The sequence below is a fragment of the Drosophila obscura genome, unplaced genomic scaffold, assembly GCF_018151105.1.
Source record: "Drosophila obscura isolate BZ-5 IFL unplaced genomic scaffold, ASM1815110v1 contig_73, whole genome shotgun sequence".
In the NCBI taxonomy this organism is placed as follows: Eukaryota; Metazoa; Arthropoda; class Insecta; order Diptera; family Drosophilidae; genus Drosophila; species Drosophila obscura.
The window spans coordinates 3,754,731-3,772,841 of NW_024542865.1; the positions used below are offsets into that span (position 1 = coordinate 3,754,731).

The window sequence follows — 18,111 nt, forward strand, 5'->3', positions numbered from 1 at the left end:
GCTGCCAAGGCCATTTCACTGCCTTTTCTCTACTTTTCGTGCTCAAATTAAATAAACTGTTCTCTTGGCAGCAATGGGATGCGAAGTGTTGCGGAAAAGGAAAAAAACACATTTATCTCGATTTTCACGCTGTCAGCAGCAACTCAAAAAGGCGACAGTTTGTAAAAGAAGCAAAAAAAAAAGCAAAGAAAACGAAAAATAAATAAACACACAAAAAAAGTAAAAAGGTGGCCCAGGCGACAAGCGAACCGCAAGGAACCGCAAGGAACGGAACCGCAGAGCCCTGCACAAAGTCAATTTCGAGATTTATTTTTTGCAATTTAACATTTCTGTTACGCCTGTCAACCGACAAATAAAACAAAACAAAGCAAAACAAAAATCCCAAAGTGAAACAAAACAAAGCAAAACCGCCGAAATATTTCCCAGGCAGAAGTAACGAGCAAGTCCTGAGGCAGTCAACCCTCCAGAAATCGCTGGAGCTGGAGCTGGAGCTGGAGCTGTGGCCCCAGATTCAGGCCAGACGCCGACGCGGAAGGTGAATGCGGTTAAGAAAATAATAATAAATTAAAAGCTTGTGCCCCTCCAGCCGAAAGGTCAAATAATTTCAATAAGACAACAAAAAGTAAGAGAAAGGGCGACGCGACCGAAAACAAGACCTCTGCAAGCTGACACGCCTACCCGGCAAGTACACCGCCCCGCCCCGCCCCGCTCCCATCTACTGGAGTCATAATGAAATGCCGCAAACAAGTTGAAGGGAAAAGCGTTAATGGATACGGACTTGGGCATACCCTACGGGCAGCAGCGTCTGTTGGCAGAAGAAGCCAACACTAAGAGGAGGAAAATAAAAAAATACATAGCTTGAAGGACACTGCTTATAACTGAAGAGGAGAGGCAAACAAAGTAGACAGAAATGATTGTAGGGGAAAGAAGTTATCGAAGGATAAAGATAAGCCCAACTGATCAGCAAATACAGTTGCTGGAGCTCCCCCAAATACCGAAAATAATCGTCAAAGCTTTCTCCAAATTGTTAACTAGAAAAGGACACACTCTGCTTGGTAGCCGAAAGACTTGCTGAAAGTACAAGTAATGTTGCCGATGCTTTTTAAGTATTTTCAATTTCGTTTCTTCAAAATGGAACTTGGCTGTGGCTGTGGGCCCCCGCCCGTCGCAATTTGCTTTGTACTCGAATTTATTTGGCTTCTGCCGGCCACTGGGAGGCAACAGGGAGGCGTGGCAAGTGGCACAGAGAATGCAGAGCTAAAGTCAATATGCACAGAGTCCAAGGTCCGAGAGGCTGTGGAAATTTTTTGTGGAAATTTGTGTATGTTGCTCTCGAAAGTAATCAGCAAGCAGTTAGCCTCCACCGCCCATAGACCCCCAGGCGGCTGTAGCCGCTTCGTTCTCATTTTTTTTTTTTTTTTTCATTAATAATAAATTAGGCGCACACCGGAAACGGAAATGCGCGTTGGCAGCCAGCCCAGTAGCCAGTAGCCAGGATCCAGCACCCAGAACAGGGGAAACTTTATTAGTTTTCGTTCAGGGAATATGCAACATTAGGAGGATTCCATTTTTGCATTTTTCTCGAATTAAATTCCACAGATTTTCCACCAGTTTCTTTTCGCTTGCTGATGGTTGTTTTTTTTTCTCTGCTTGTTTTTCGTTTGCTCGTTTCGTCTGTGTGCTCACATGGGAATCCAATTAAATGCGCTGCTAATCCACAGAAAAGCGCAGAAAATCACAGAAAATCTCCCTCGCAGCTAGATGCTTGAGTCAATAGAGTAGTAAATGAAGTCTTGGTCTTTATCAGTCAAACTGGCATCGCTTTTGCTGAATGATGCACAGCGAGAAATGGGAGAGAAATATACTACTGCTCGGTACTATGATAAGACAACTATTTTCTCTTGGTGTACAAATGGGAGTGACGGTCTGTCTATCCGCGTCTTTTGGTTAGTCAGAGCTTAAAAGCTTGGCTAATAAAAACGGGAATTATGCGTGAGTGTGTGCCGGAACGGGCATGAGGCACGAGGCATGCGGATGGGCGATATGTAGATGGAACCGGAAATGAAATCGCAGCTGAAGCTGGAGCTGGAGCTGTTGCTCGAGGCAATTAAACGATAAGCTTAATCTACGTTGTCAATTCACACAAAATGCGTAAAGTCGTCAGTCGAGGAGGATTTCAATTAGGGAACGCAAAAATTTCACCCGCCCCTTTCCACTATCTAACTATGTATCCACTGTGCAGATGTGGGTGTGTGTGTGGCTGTGTGTGGCTGTGGCCTTTGCGCATATTTCATGAACATCACACACACAAACACACACACATACGGACAAGTGGATGCCTGCGGTGGAGGTGGAGGTGGAGTGGGCTGCTGTGTGGACCCACTAAGTGCGGCCAATTAGCACAAAGGCAGAGGAAAGTGTTTCCGTTTAAAAGATGAGAAAGGCGAGCACCTCTCGAGTGACAATTTGCTTAACGTTTAAATTTAGATGCGAGGGCCAAGTCAAGTGCCAGATGACCTCGACTGAGGATAAGTCCCAGTCCACATAGCATACATATGTACATATAAGAGCATCTCTCTCTCACTCAGACTAGTTTGTACTTGTAACTGATGTTATTTCGCGTTATTTCGTTGCAGGGTTCTATCACGCAAACTAAAGCCACATCTTGTTGCGGACACCGTTAAGCAGTATATAAGTCGGGCCCAACGCACAACCAAAAAGGGTACCCAAGAGCAACAAAATAACATGGAGTTTTTACGCGGCGTCTATGCGTTTATGCAAGTGAGTAGATCATCGGTGAGTGTCAACTGTTTCCTTTTAACAACTGTACTAATCCATATGAACTTGCTCTATTTTTATACCGCCTTTGGTTCATTGAATGATTATACCATACCATACTCTACTCTACTACTACTCAATCTCAACCTCAACCTCAATCTCAATCCCAAAAACCGAAAACCAAAACCAAAACAAATACAAATTGAGTTTAAATCGAGTAAAAGCAAAACCAAAGCCAAACAAAAAAAAAATACCAAAAAAATGTATGCTTAAAAAGCAAAAAACAAATCGAATATGTTACTACTACTTACTACTACATACCTATTACTACTACTACTACCACCACTTTTGTAAGCGTTACAAAGTATCGAACAAAAATACCAGATAAATACCAGATAATACCAGATAAATACCAGAAAATACCAAACATAAAAATAATGAAATAAGTTTAAAATTACACTGTACTGCCCCCCCACCCAACAAAAGAAACCCTAGAGTACCAAGTACATCCTGTACATCATGTACAAAGCCACAAAAAAAATCTAATTCGTCGTGAAATCCATGTGAGAGAAGCCTAACCAGCCTGTGGAGCACAATCTCAATATCAAACTGAATCACAAGTAATCACAAATCACAAATATATATATATATATCACCAATCAAATAATAATAATGCAACAGCTGAACGCTACCATCAGTGGACGGACAGCAGTAAATGTCCTTCCAGAACTATCCTCATCCGTACGAGCTGACCCATCCACCCCCAAAAGAAAAAAAAAAAGAAAAACCATTCCATTCTCTCGTTTTTCTTTTTACTCCCGCCATGTTTTTTCTGTTGTTTGCGTTTGAGTTTGGAGGCCGTGACTTTCCAACCATTGCCACATTCCATAACCGAAAGCCATAGCTGATAATAATACCAACAGGGAATGAATAAGAAAAAACAAAAACAAAAAAACGAAAGTAATATGAATAATACATAATGATAATAATAATAATAATAATAATAATAATATACTTACCGTGAGACTTAACATTCTGAGCGAACATTTTCAGCAGATCACAGAACAAAAGCAAACAAACAAATGAACATTCACATAAAATGCAAACAAAAAAAAAAAAGAGAAAAAAGAGTACGAAAAAAAAATGAAATTAATATGCAAAGCATTCATCAAGTAGGATTTAGAACATGCAAATAACAACAGACAAAGAACAAAAAAAAAGAAAAAAAACAGAGACAGAAAAAAACCCCTTAAAAAAACGAAACGAAACGAAAAGAAAGGAAAACCCACAAAGGACAATCCTTAAGAAAATGATGGCCAAGAACAAAGCATCCATCTCTCTCTCGCCCTCTCCTTGCCACTCTCTTGCCCGCTCTCACTCTCACTCCCACATTCAGTCTCGGCTGCGGCCGGGTGCAAGGCTCGGCTGTGCAGGGCAGAGAGCTGGCAGCGCCATAACAAACCCATTTCTTGCCCATTGTCCATTATAACCATTGCCCAGCCATCCGACATACCCATCTCTCTCTCTCTCTCTATCTCTCTCTCACTCTGTCTGAGCTCTTTCGGGGCTCAGCTCTCTCTTTCTCCCAACAGAATATACAGAAAAAACACACACCCACACACCATACACAAACACATACACACACACACACACTAAAGGCAACACAAGTCTCTGTCTCTGTCTGTCTCCCTCTCTCTCACTGTCTCTCTCTCTCTCTCTATATATTTTTGTCTATGTTCAGTTTGATTTTTGATTGTAATTGGCTGTGTAATTGATTGATTGATATGCTTAGCTAAAATCTACAACTATAATTATATCTATAGCTGTATCTATATCTATGTCTCTATGTCTGTCTCTGTTCTCGCTGTTTGTGTGTATTGAACAAATTTTGTTGGCAACAAAAATTATTGTACGATTTTTAACAGTTCTTATAAGTTTAGCTCTAGAACTCTTTGTTTTCTGTGTGCGCGTGTCTACTAGGCTTATGATTTCCCCACACACAAGGCACACACTCAGACACATTCAGCCTCAGCCCAGCCCCAACCGGAGCGCCGGTCTCCGCCGTGTCCAAGTCCCTGTCCCCCTGGCCCTAATCTTTCTCTAATCCATATAGTATCTACATACATACCTTTCTCTGTCTAAGAAAGGTAACATATAATTTAAAACAAATGCTTTATTCTCTATATATATATATATCAACCGAAAAACACTCAAACGAACCCAATAAACCAAAACCGAATCGAATCGAATCGAAACTGAAACCTCAATAAAGGTTGACTACAGCAACAGCAGCAGCAGCAACGTAAGCGGAACGTACGAAAACGGAAACGGTGAAGCCAGCGGCTTCAGCGGTTATGAGGCAACAACCCTGCCAAGCAGCGACGAGCCGGCGACGATCTCATCCAGAAGATCAGCGAGAACTGCGAACAGCGCAATCAGGACAATAAGGGAGACAGAGGCAACAGCGGCCACAACAGCAACGGCCGAGGAGGCTGCCGCCACATGGCCTGGCCAAGCGCCCTTGCAGCAGACAAAATCCAAGACCACAAGTCCTGCCCAGAGTCGCCAGGTCGTCCAGACAACAGCAGCAGCAAAAGCAGCAGCCACAGCAACAGCAGCAACAGGAACTGTAGACAGTTGAGAGTGCGGCAAAAATGTGGGCCATCGATGCCAGCGTTAATCAAGCGAGAACTATGTCGGGAAGAACAATATGAATAGCGAACGAACACGAATGAATGAATAATGCTAACGAATGTGATAACTCGTATGTATATATAGCCACGTATATCCATGTATAACAATTATTTACATATGAACTTGCAAGCAGTAAAACCAAAAACAAAAACAAAACAAAATTAAAATCAAATCAAACGATAAATCGTGACACAATAAAGGTAACGATGACGATATCGATAATTTAGCACTCTAAAATAAAACAAAAACTCACATAAAGTAAAATCAAAGAAAACAGGGCAACTATCAATAGGTGGCCTTAGATTGTGTGACTGAGATTTAGGAATGAAATCAAAATCGATCAAACGATAAGTCAATAAAAACCGATAGCCGGATAACCGGATAACCAATAAGCGATAAGCAATAATCGAGCAACGATCAACGATAGAACGTGCAATCAAAAAATATTTATCTAACACAAAAATAATCGAAAAAGCGAAACAGAAAACCAGAAACCGAAACCAGAAACAGAAAACCAGAAACCGATACCAGAAAAAGAACTGCAACGAGAAGGCCTTCCAAGCCAGAATCGAGAACAGCTGCTCCACAACTGCTCTGCACCCCCGAAGGGTTGGTGGTGCGTGTGTGTGTGTGTGGTGTGCCCACGCGGGGGCGCCCATCCCCCCACCCCGCTAACGCAAAGTGATAGAAAATGGTAATTACAAAACAAGCAATTCTAGTTCATTTACCACTAAAACTAACCCCACAAAAACCTCACACCTCCACCTCTCTACCCCTATTTACCACTCCACACCCAACAAAACGAAACGAAACGAAACCCCATAATCAAGTTCAGCTCAGTTTCGATTCTCCCCCCCACCCCATTGATCTATCTATCTGAAGGTTGCCCAATCCAAATCAAATCAAAAAAGAAGAGTCTCTCGAATGTCCCACCCGAAAAACCCCTCTCTCTCTCTCTCTCTATTCTCTCTCTCTCTCTATCTGTCTATCTGTCTGTTACACTTTGTTTTACACACCTGATCTATGCGTTATTTTTGCCTTATAAATATTGCATATACGTATCGTAGATTATTATTAGCTCAAATTACGCTTATTTATTTTTAATTTTTGGTTCATCTTACGAGTCTCCCCCCATTTCCCACTAGCTGCACGGGACGCCAACTGGCGGCCCAAAAACCTTTGGTTATTATCATTAACTTTGCTTTGGCTTTTTGTCGAATTTCGATTCAATCTGTCTCTCCTATCTCTCTCTCTCTCTCTATCTTCTCTCACTCTCTTGTTCAGTGATTTTGTTTGATTGTGTTTAACTCGAGTAGAGCCCGCGATATCCAGGAACCAGAACCACACAACTGAAAAACTGTTACAAAAAACAGAACAGAACAGAACAAAGCAAGGGGATGCAAATTCAATAATCGTCTATCGATATTTTATCAAAAAAATGCAGCCGCACCGTACCGCGTAGGACACCCACCAGCTAAAGCCAACATGAAACATAACCCAACGACAACAGATTGCTCGCCTGCTACCACAAAATATGCTGTCAACGTCAGCGATTGAAAAGAAAACCGCAAAAGCGAAAACCGCACTGATATAAAGAATCACAAAATAAATATTTAAACAAAATAATCAATGAAATAAAAATTACAAAAATTAATAGTTACTCAAATGAAACCAACCTGAAAACCAAATCAAATTTAATACAAAATGATGCTTGTGAGAAAAAAAAAACCCAGCGTGTATCTCTATTTGTCACCCTATAAACCTCTCTCTAATACACACTCTCGATACTCTAGATACTCGTATGTATAGTTGTATCTCTCTTTCTCTCTCTCTGTCTCTCTGCCCCATTCAAACCTATAACTTTAACTATATAATTGACTCTGATCTGAGCACACAAACACTTACAAACACACACACACGCACAGACAGAATTCAGTAATCTCTACAGATTTGTAAAAGTATAGTAAAGTGTTGCCGATGTGCGGCGATAACCGATAACGATCACATCCCGATTAGTGGAACTTATCGGAACGGATTTGAACTGAACTGAACGAAAGCTTAAGCTAAACTCAGCCAAAGTTAATTTTCATTTGATTTCAATTATGATTTTCCACATCTATCAATAACGATGACTATTTATGCGTATCTAACTAAGTAAATCCAAATCGAAATTAAGTAGGTCTGGCCCTAATGCCAAGCAAAACCGATAAAACAGCCAAAGCCAAACTTGCTTACATACGAGACGGGCAGCCGATATCTGAGAACTAAAGGTAGCCCTAAAATAGCTCTATTGCCGCGTATATGGTGTTCTGTGTAAATATATATATTTTGCCTAAAAAAAAAAATCGAATGCGACGATCCATCCAAAAGACGAAACCAAAAACACATAAAAGCAAACTTGAAATTGAGCAAAAAAAAAAAAACAACCTCCTCATATGGAACTATCGCCAAGAACCAACAAAATAAATCAAACCCCCCTCTCTCTCTCTCTCACTCTCTCTCACTCTTTGTCGCTCTCTCTCTGTCTCTCTCTCTTATTCTCTCTCTCTCTGTCTCTTACTCTCTCAGTCCAGAAGCCTGAAAACCTTAACCTGAACTATAGATAAATAAAACCTTGAAACAAAACTTTTCTTTAAATTCGATACCAGAAAAAAAGTAAAACAAAAAAAGGAACAAATAAAAAAGAAAAAAATATAGCTATGATTCCACTTTGATTCCACCCCCACACCGCGCACACCCCTGCAGATCCCCAAGCCCACCCACACATTTGGAAAGAAAATTTATTAATTTGAGAATATATTTTTTGTTTGTTTTGTTTTTGTACACACAAACACACACACCTCTTTTCTTATTCCAACAAGCTCCCCTGTCCGACCCCCCACCCCCACCCAAAAGTAGTTAAAACCAACCAATCCAAAAACCAAAACAATGCCAAAAACCAAAAAAAAAAAAAAACAAACCCAAACCCAAACCCCCCCAATAACAAATTGCACGTGTCTTAAGCCGTAACTAACAACTCAATCAATTGCAGTCTCTTGTGTTCTATAATATGCATACCATATCTATATCTATATGCTACTACTGTACCCAACTGTATCATTTGCTGTATTGTTTGTCGGATCCTTGTAGTAGCGTAACGTACACGGAAATGTTTCAATCAGCAGATCAACAAAACAAATCAAAACCAAAACCAAACGTACCTTACCATATATCGTAAACGTATCGTAATCAATCAATATCTACTACTCGTATTGCGGCATTTGTGGTATTGTATCCGTATCCGTAATCGTATTATCAAGTGCAAATCCTTATCTACTAAATACTTACCAACTAAGCAAGAAATATGCCAGCATACATACATAAATACATGTGGAAGTACAGTCGCTTTCGCGTGCATGAGAATTCAGATGTCTATCGAATCGGGTTTAAATTGAATTTATTAATTTTCATTACAACTCTTTCAAAAAAAAAAAATAAATAAGCACACAATTATCAGAATTTATTTCTCGCGATTACAGATATTTCGATTAAGTCCGATAAAATTTCTCGAATGCCATCACAATCGATTGTACTAGATCGCTACGTATGCATGTATGTATGTATGTATGTATGCGTGAATGTATGTGTGTACGCATCCAAACATAAGTATGTCGCATTGTGTATGTGTATGCTTGTCTGTATGTGTATGTGTAATCAGTTGTACGTACGTATATCGGTGTAGATTTGTTTAATTTGAGTTGAGTTCTTTTTTTTGCCTTCAAATAAAAATCGACTAATGATTTCTTTTCAACTGATTGCACCGAGCAAAAACGAATTTATTGTTTAGTTTCCAATTAATAATAATCGCAATCGTAATCGATATCGCCCTTGGTTTTGTAATCGTTTGCGTCTTTTGCGTTTCGTTTCCTAATTTTATTACATATTATTATTATAATTATAATGAGCAGTGCAGCGAGCTGTCGATTCGACGATGCAACGCTGATGATGGAACAGAATCGAAGAGAAGCAACAACTATCGTACTCAACACCATCTATATATACATATCTACTATATATACTACTATCTACTCGTACTCAAACTAAATATATCTATAGCCATACTCTATATACAAACATACATACACATATACATATAAATATACATATATATATCTCTACATATATATCTATATATCTATCTAAAAGAACATACAAAAACCAAACCAAACAAAACAAAAAATTACAATACAATAAATATTATTCATAATACCAAAAAGTAGTTGTCGTTGTTGATGTTGTTGAAAATGTGCAATTTTAATTGATTGAAAACGCAAAAAAAAAAACAAATACCAAAACTAAGTACCAGAGCAGCAAACTGTAAACAAATCCATTTTTTTGACGAATGCCAAAAACAAAAGAAAAACTGTAACTGTATACATAATAATACCATAATCAAGTATAAACAAATAGAGGCCGGTTCGAAAGCCAAAAAGTATGCAGCAGTATTCTTTTTGCGCTGGCGTTTTTTGCGAACACTTTGTTTTTGAGAAAAGAAAATAATACCAGCAATATGATGAAGACGATGAAGCAGAGGTGGCAATTCTATACCGGTACTTATCACCGTAATCGTAACTCCCCTCACAAAACCGAACCAACCACACCACCAAAGAACAAAAAGTCCTTCTAGAAAAATACCAAACAAATTTCTCTCTCTCTCTCTCTCTCTCTCTTTGTCAATCTCGCTCTCTCTCTATGTCTCTTGTCTGTCTCTCACTCAAGAAAAAAAAAATAATGCTAATTTCAATGTTTTTGTGTGTGTGCGTGTGTAGCGTGCGCTTGTGTGTGTAAATTCAATTGTATTAAATTTGGTTATTAACTAAACGAAAAAAGCGATATATACGTACTACTTATATAAAACCGACAATTGATATTAAAGAAAAAAAAAAAAAAAAATATACGAAAAAAAAAGGAAAAAAAAAATACCAACTGCTAAGCGGACAGGCAGCATATATGTTGGCAATCGAGCAATTTCTGTGTAGAATCATCAACGTATCTCTGTCTCTAGCCCACTCTCTCTCTCTCTCTCTCTCTAACAAACTCTGTCTCACTGCGTCTCACTCCCTCGCTCTCTCTCTCTCTCTTGCTCTCTCTCTCTCAAAATATATCGATCTGTGTATATCTCTCCCCTCACATAAGATAATAGTTTTAGTTTAGTTCAGAGATATAAAGATTTGTTTTTTGTTTTAATTTTGAAATTTCGATAAACGAGAATAACAGAAAAACCAAAAATGAAGAATCACCAAAGTGTAAAAAGAAAGAACAAAACAAAACCAAACCAAAAATAAAACAAATGCAAACCCTACAGTAAAACATGAACATATTATACCAACTATACCTACCTATGCCATATACTACCAAATATACCCCCATATACTAACCGAAACAAACTATTTACTCCCCAACTAAACTATCAACTATACTATACTCGAACTAATGCTAAACCAAGTACTATCTATATACCTGTTCGATGTGCAACTTGAGCCACAGAGACACAAACGACACCAGCCGCAAAAAAAAAACACCAAGTAGAACGACACTCTGAAGCAAAATGATTTTTTAATCCACACACCAAAAAAACCAACATATTTATTGCATATCTTGTATGATAGACCAATCCACACAAAACCACACACTTACACGCTACTATATGTATCTATCAATCTGCTATATAGATGACTATCTATCTATCCATCTATTGTACAAAATACTATAAGTAAGTTGAATACTGAAAGGCGAGCAATTTCGATTGCCGCTTTGCTGCAAATTGCCCTTGCTTAACTTTGTTGTTTGCATTTTGTTGGACAGCTTTGGCAACCCTGGCTTACACGATTCCAATCCCCGCCACCCCCTGAAACCCGCCCACAAACACTACTCTAATCTATACTGTATGAGGGAAGCATGCCTACACTTTTTGCTCCGCTCTCTGTGTATTTCTCTGAAAGCAAAGACCCAACGCCCGTCCCCAAAAAAAAAAAACAAATGAAATTCTTTCACTCAATTGCACGTAACTCAAGATATTTTCATTTCTACTGACAACTTTTTTGTGGCACGTAATTAAAGTTTATAATTTGTTGTATGTAAGTTTTGTCTTGCCTTTTGTCGAAACTTTGCCTGAGTGAGATCTGAGGCCCAGGCACAGGCACTGGCACCCTCCGGCCTTGACATGTGTAAATAAGCCCCCCAAGTATTTTATTGAGAAAACAAACAAAAAAAACCCCCTTTAAACAGAAACAAAGTCTAACTGAAGTATGAGTAAAATATAATTCAATTGCAAAACGGTTTGACTAAGACACACACAGACCACCAGACACACACACACACACCGAACACCTATACCTATATACTAAATAAATACACACACACACAGACACATAGCCACACACAAAATATCGTATCTATAATCCAACGTATTTGTATATTGCATAAGAGAAGCATCAAGTCTGCCTGAAAAAACCCTAATAAAAACAGAATTTTCTACCTCTCACACGAACATACAAACATAGATAATAGATACACTTACTTGTACACTTGCAGCCCACACACACACTAATCTGCAAAAGGTTGCTACCACCAACGTCCCCCCCCCCCTGTCCAGCCTTCGCCCATCCGAGAATGTTGTTTGTTTTCACATTTTCTCCCTTTTGAGTTTGATTTTTGCTGAAATTTCTAACCATTGTTCGTTTAAGTCGACAATTTAAAGTCAACTCCAATGATCTGTAGCCGAGTAAGTAGTCGTGGAGTCAGTGGGAGGGGGCGGGACAGGCAGACAGTCACTGATGGGCATCTGTCCTTGTTGGTTGCTTGTTTATTGCCACCAGGCACTTGGCACTTGGCTGTTCGCTGGTCCCCCTCGGCTCTTGCCTCCTGCCTCTTGGCACTGGGCTAAGGGCTAAGGGCTAAGGCTCCTCTTGGCTCTTCTGGTGCCTTCAATTTATTATTGACTTTGCTGCAAGAGTTCTCAGACGCATCCTAATGAAGCGTAAGTGGCAAGCACTGCGGCAAGGCCCATAACAATAACAGCATGGCACAGCTCAAGCACAAGCCCAAGCAAGAGCCTGTGCAAGTCGCCTGCCTCCTTGTAGCAAAGCTTATTTTTATTGCCCAAAATATATTGCCAATGTTGTTCTAATAGCAGAAACGAGCTCCCAGTCATTGCCTAGCAGTCAGCAGTGGCATCAGGCGGCAGGCGGCAGGCGGCAGTGGCAGTAACAGTCAGTGGCACTGGCACTGGCAGTCTGGAGGCATCATTGGATGGTATGGGAATGGGATAAGGAATGGAACTGGGCATAAAATTCATTGTTATGGTTACTGGGCATAAGTCAGTCACTCGCACATAGAAATCGCTGGAGTCGCCGTCGCCGTCATCGTCGTCGTCAACTATGACTACATGGGACCTCCCTCCTTCAGCCTATCTACACATTTTGTTAATCAGCCCCAAGTAAGCCAGTCCAGCGCACATGATACTTATTACACAAGCTACTTACACACTCAAGTCAGTCCGGCAGGGCACGGCGCGGCGCGGCACGGCACGGGACGGGTAAATAATATGTGAATGGGTGTAAGGATAGAGATAGGGATGTGGATAGGAAAAAGTCATTGTTCATCCACTTGGGCTGAATTTCATTATAGCCCAAGGGTGCATTTGGGTAGATTGGTTTGGTCAAGAGGGATAGCCGTGGGCAGAGACAGGAGGGAACTGCTATCCGCTGTTTGCCACAGTGCGTGCCAAAAGTCCAAGACAGATACAATTTTTTGTGGGTGAAAAATCAAAAGCAGCAACTAAAATATTAAATTATCGCGGGTATCAGTTTTTAGGTTCTGCTTGCAGGCTATGTACAGGGTATGCCGCAGTCGTGTTCACCGTCCGACCGTCTTCCTGTTTCCTGTTTCCATTGGCTTCCGCTTCAAGGCCCCTATTCTTGCTTTGCTTTCGTTTGGATTTCGTTTCGTAGACATTTTCGGTTTACTGTTTTAGTTATGTTTTGATTTACGCCTTTCAATGATCATCCGTCTCTATGTCTCATTTTCCTACAACTCTCCCTATTTTCACTCTCTACCTTATTGTGCCCCACTCTCTATGTCTGTCTCTCTCTCCCTCTATCACTCTCTCTCTCTCTCTCTCTGTCGTTTATATTTAATATGTTTTTTTGTCTAGTGTGTGTTTATCCCAAAGTCTAGAACCCAGACAAGACCCTGGAAAGTGCCTATTACAAGAAAGACAAACCAGAAACCAGAAACCAAAGTAAACGCCTCACCTAAACATTGTAGTCTCTGCTAAACGATTGATTAACTAACTCAAGTTTAAAAACCAAAAACAAAAAGCCAATTCGAACCCACCATCATTCCAGAACTCACGCAAAATCTAATCCAAAAAAAAAAAAAAAAAAAAATACGCTGTGAAAATTGTGACGAAAGTAATGCCAAAATATGCCTCTCTGCCTCTCACCAAAAATCACAAAGAAACAATCGAATCGATGCAATGCAAAATAAAAAACAAAACAAAAACAAGAAACAAAAAACATTTAAACAATTACAAAAGACAAACAAAAAAACAGCTAAATGTGAAACACGCCAAGCACAGGACACGAGTCACCAGAACCAAAAACAAAAAAAACCAAACACGAAAGTCACGAGTTCACGAATCACTCACGAGTCACGACTCACCAAAAGTCACCAAAAGTCACGAATCAGCGAATGCCATAAGCCGAGCAGCAACTTAGTCGAACACGAAAGCTTCCCCAGCAATCACCCAGCCACTCCAGCAAGACACTCGGTTAAAGAACCCTCTTCCCCATCCATCCCAATCCGTTACACACATCCTGTATGATTTAACTTGCTCTCTCTCTCTTTCTGTCCTTGTCCTGCTTTGTCTTTCGTTGAACACACTCTGCCACAATCAAGCTCTGTCTCTCTCTCTCTTTCTCACGTATCACGCCGCTCTCTGTCACACGTTAGCTCGCTCTCACCTGGTCACACCAGCTCACTCACTCACTCTCACTCTTTGGAATGGCCAAGTCAAGTACTACTCACTCACTCGACGCTAACGAAGCTAAGAAACCCACCCCGCCCCGTGTCTTCGACTGCTAGGATAAGCCAAGCTCAACTGTACCGTACCACTCTCTATCTATCTATCTATCTCCCCCTCTCTCTCTTTAAGAATAAGTATACTTGTCTCTCACCAACACTTAATACAGAAAAACAAAGCTAAATCGAAATTAAACAACAAGACAATTAAATCTATACACGTAAAAAGAAGAAGCCGAAAATAAAACTTAAAGATAATTGAATAAATAACTATGTAAAATCACTCACTAGCTATCTATCTCTCTCTCTATTCAATCACTCAATCACGAAATCACTTACTCACCAAAAAACAACCTCACTCGAATTTGTCTCTCTCTCTCTCTCACGCAATATCACGACTCTCACCTTACCCTCCACCTCACCAGAAAAAAAGATAAGCAAAAGAAAACCAGCTAAGCAAAAGAAAAGCAAGCGTAACCAATACCAAAACCAAACCAAAAACCAAACCAAAAACCGAAACCAAAAAACCAATAAAGCAGCTATAAATGATAAAACCAGACACTTACTATATATATATATATCTATCTACATGTATGTATGTATCTCTGTCAGCTTTAAGTATATGAAAAAGAAGTAAACCAGCAAAAGAAACAAAACTAAAGCTAAACGCAACCAGAACCAGAAACAAAACCAAACCAAACCACAAAACTCAAGTCAAGTCAGCTCCAGACAACAAAACTCCAAACTCCAAACTCCAAACTCCAAAATGGCCAGCAGCACACACAACCTACTACTACAGCCAAAGAAACAACAACAGCAACAGTAACAAGAAACAAAGAACAAAATAAACAAAACAGAGATCCGAAACAAACAACAACTATATACCATATCTAGATCTTTATACCATAAACAATAGCTAGCAATATACTCTCTCTGTCTCTCTCTCTCTCTCTGTCTGTTTCTTTATAACTATCCCAGATGTAATTGAGAAAGTTTTGATTTTAGTTTTCGAAATTAACCACAAAAACAAACTACAACAAATAAAACAACAAGAGATATATACTACAGTCAACACTCAGACACAACAAAATAATAATGAAACAAAACAAAAATGGATAACGAAGAACCTGCTTAACCGAAATAGTAAAGCTAAGAAAACCAAAGATAGAGCGAAATAAACCATTGAGCAATTATTGTTTGCAAATGCTTAGATCGATGCGTGTCAGGGGAACCGAATATACTCGTATGCAAATACATGTATCGATCGGTAACTGAACACACACTTCGATCTTTAAGCAAGAAATCAAAACGAACCAAACCAAAACCAAAACCAAACCGAACACAGCGCCCAGCCCACTGAGCCTTAGAACCCAAGCTTTTGCAGCGCTATCTGTCTCTACCTATACCACACGCTCACTAAATATAAATATATATATCTCTCTCTCTCTCTCTATCTATCTCAGTATATATAATATATATATGTATCTCTCTATATCGCTCTCTATGTCTGTTTGTCTCACTCTAACTTGTGTATTGTGTTTGATTTTATTAGAATAAACGTAAACAAATTTTTAAACATTTTATATAAGCAGTTCTCTCTCGTACATTTTCGCCACATTCAATTAAATTCAATCTCCAGCTCACATAGATTTTTCACCACCTATAATACCTAATTCAATTAACATTCAACTATATATTTAATTAATTTCTATATTGTACCCTCACTCACTCGATCACTTCACTCTATATCTCTCTGTTTCGAACTCTCTATCACTCTCTATCTCTCTCTCTGTCTTTCGCGATCACACACACGAAAGTTCACCAAACACCCACCAATTCACCAACACCAACACCACCGATCACGATCACGATCACAGCCTATCACAAGAAACTCACTCACCAATATCACGATCACGATCACGATAAGACCGCGATCTCGATCACGGTCACTGTCACCACAACTCACGAACAAGCGCAGCTTTGTGGCTGTTGCACAAAATGTTTCTCTCTCACCCCACAAATCACAACAGATAAATAATGATCACCACCGATCACAGATCACAGATCACCGATCACTGACCGATCACTTCACTGCTCTCACCACTGCAGCAATAATTTCAGACTCAGTATTCACCACTTAAAGTATTAACTAACAAGAACTCAACTCACCTTTGCCACCAAAGCCGAAACGATACAAAGAACCACAAATCAAATCCAAATCCAAATTCCAATTCGTTTTCCAACACCAAAACCGATCAAGAAAACCGATTCCAGAAACCAACAAACTCTCAACCACTCACTCTGAACCACCGAATCACTCAACCAATTATATGCATTCAATTCCGATTCAATTCTCAAATTCTGAAGCCATTATCGAAATTTCACAGGTCTCTCTTCTCACATTCTCTATCTCAATCTCTCAATCTCAGTCTCAATCTCTGTCTCTCGCTCTCTGTGTATTCCAAGTTTTTGGTTTGCCTTATTTGTTAACCAATTTCAAACATAACTAGTCAGTTAGTCAGTCAGAAAATCGAATCAGTCAGTTAACATTTGGAAAAATATCAATTAAGTGGTCATCGTTAGAAATCAAGAAAATTCAATAGCTAAATTTGAAGCAAAGTTCTATTGGTTAACCTAAAACAAACCACAAGTAGAAGCGGTAGAAATCCACTCTCAATCTCTCATTTCTCTTCACATTTTCAATTTAATATTCAATTAATCACTTCAGTGCCCCCCCATTCAAATGCAATCGAATCTCGAAATTTGCATTCCCAGACAGTTCAATCACTTTTCGTTTCTCTCACACCTCTCTCAACCTCTCAATCTCGCTCTCTCTCTCTCTCTATATATATATATATATATCTATCTCTCTATCTGTTTCACATACACACAAATCTTTGTTTCTTTTTTTTAGTTGTTTTTCCTTTTTGTTTTTGTGTTATAAATAAAGGGCTAATGAAGAACCAACCAGTCGAAACAATTGCTGTGACACCTTACTATACTTACTTGCTTAGAATAACCAAAAGAAAAAAAGAAAAAGAAAAAAGTAAGCCGATTAAAGCCGACCTGAATTCGAGAATACTCAAAATGCAAATTGTATTTATTTCGCATTAATTTTAATACCCACAAACAAGGCTCTGCTCTCTGCTCCGCCTTCAAGTTGAACAGATGGAAGATCGATCACAGCCATACGTTCAGAGTTCAGCTTGAAAGCGGAACGGCAACGGGCATCCAATCTGGAAAAAAAAAACTTTGTACTGTGTCTGGAGCAAGTATTTACCACCCAACCCCACCCGCCCCTCATATTAATTTGTAAGCGAGAGTTAACTAGATATTTGTAAGGCCCCTAAAACAGAAAAAAAAAAAAAACTGAACAGAACAGAAATGGTTGAAACGAGTTGAATTACGTACCAATCTATATCTACTATATATACATTATGTACGTGTATGTATATAACCAGATAACCCCCCAGATATGAAAAGCACCCGAGTACTAATCGACCATAGTCCTCGACTTCATATTCAGAACAGACATAGCAAAAGTTTTGCGTTCCAGAAAAGTTTCTCATCATCAGT

The 18,111-nt window shown here is 39.5% G+C and overlaps 1 protein-coding gene across 4 annotated transcripts in view; it reads left to right on the forward strand.

The window, feature by feature from the left end:
• Positions 1-18,111, forward strand: part of LOC111065375 (innexin shaking-B) — a 60,505-nt gene that overhangs the window by 23,062 nt on the left and 19,332 nt on the right. For 2 of the 4 annotated variants that reach the window (XM_022353506.2, XM_022353505.2), the window contains one exon: positions 2,637-2,796. In XM_022353506.2, coding sequence (XP_022209198.1) covers positions 2,746-2,796 — 51 coding nt within the window. In that variant the 5' untranslated portion in view covers positions 2,637-2,745. Of the gene's footprint in view, positions 1-2,636; positions 2,797-5,050; positions 6,167-18,111 lie in introns of those variants that run through there. The other 2 variants (XM_022353511.2, XM_022353508.2) reach the window with 2 other exon arrangements.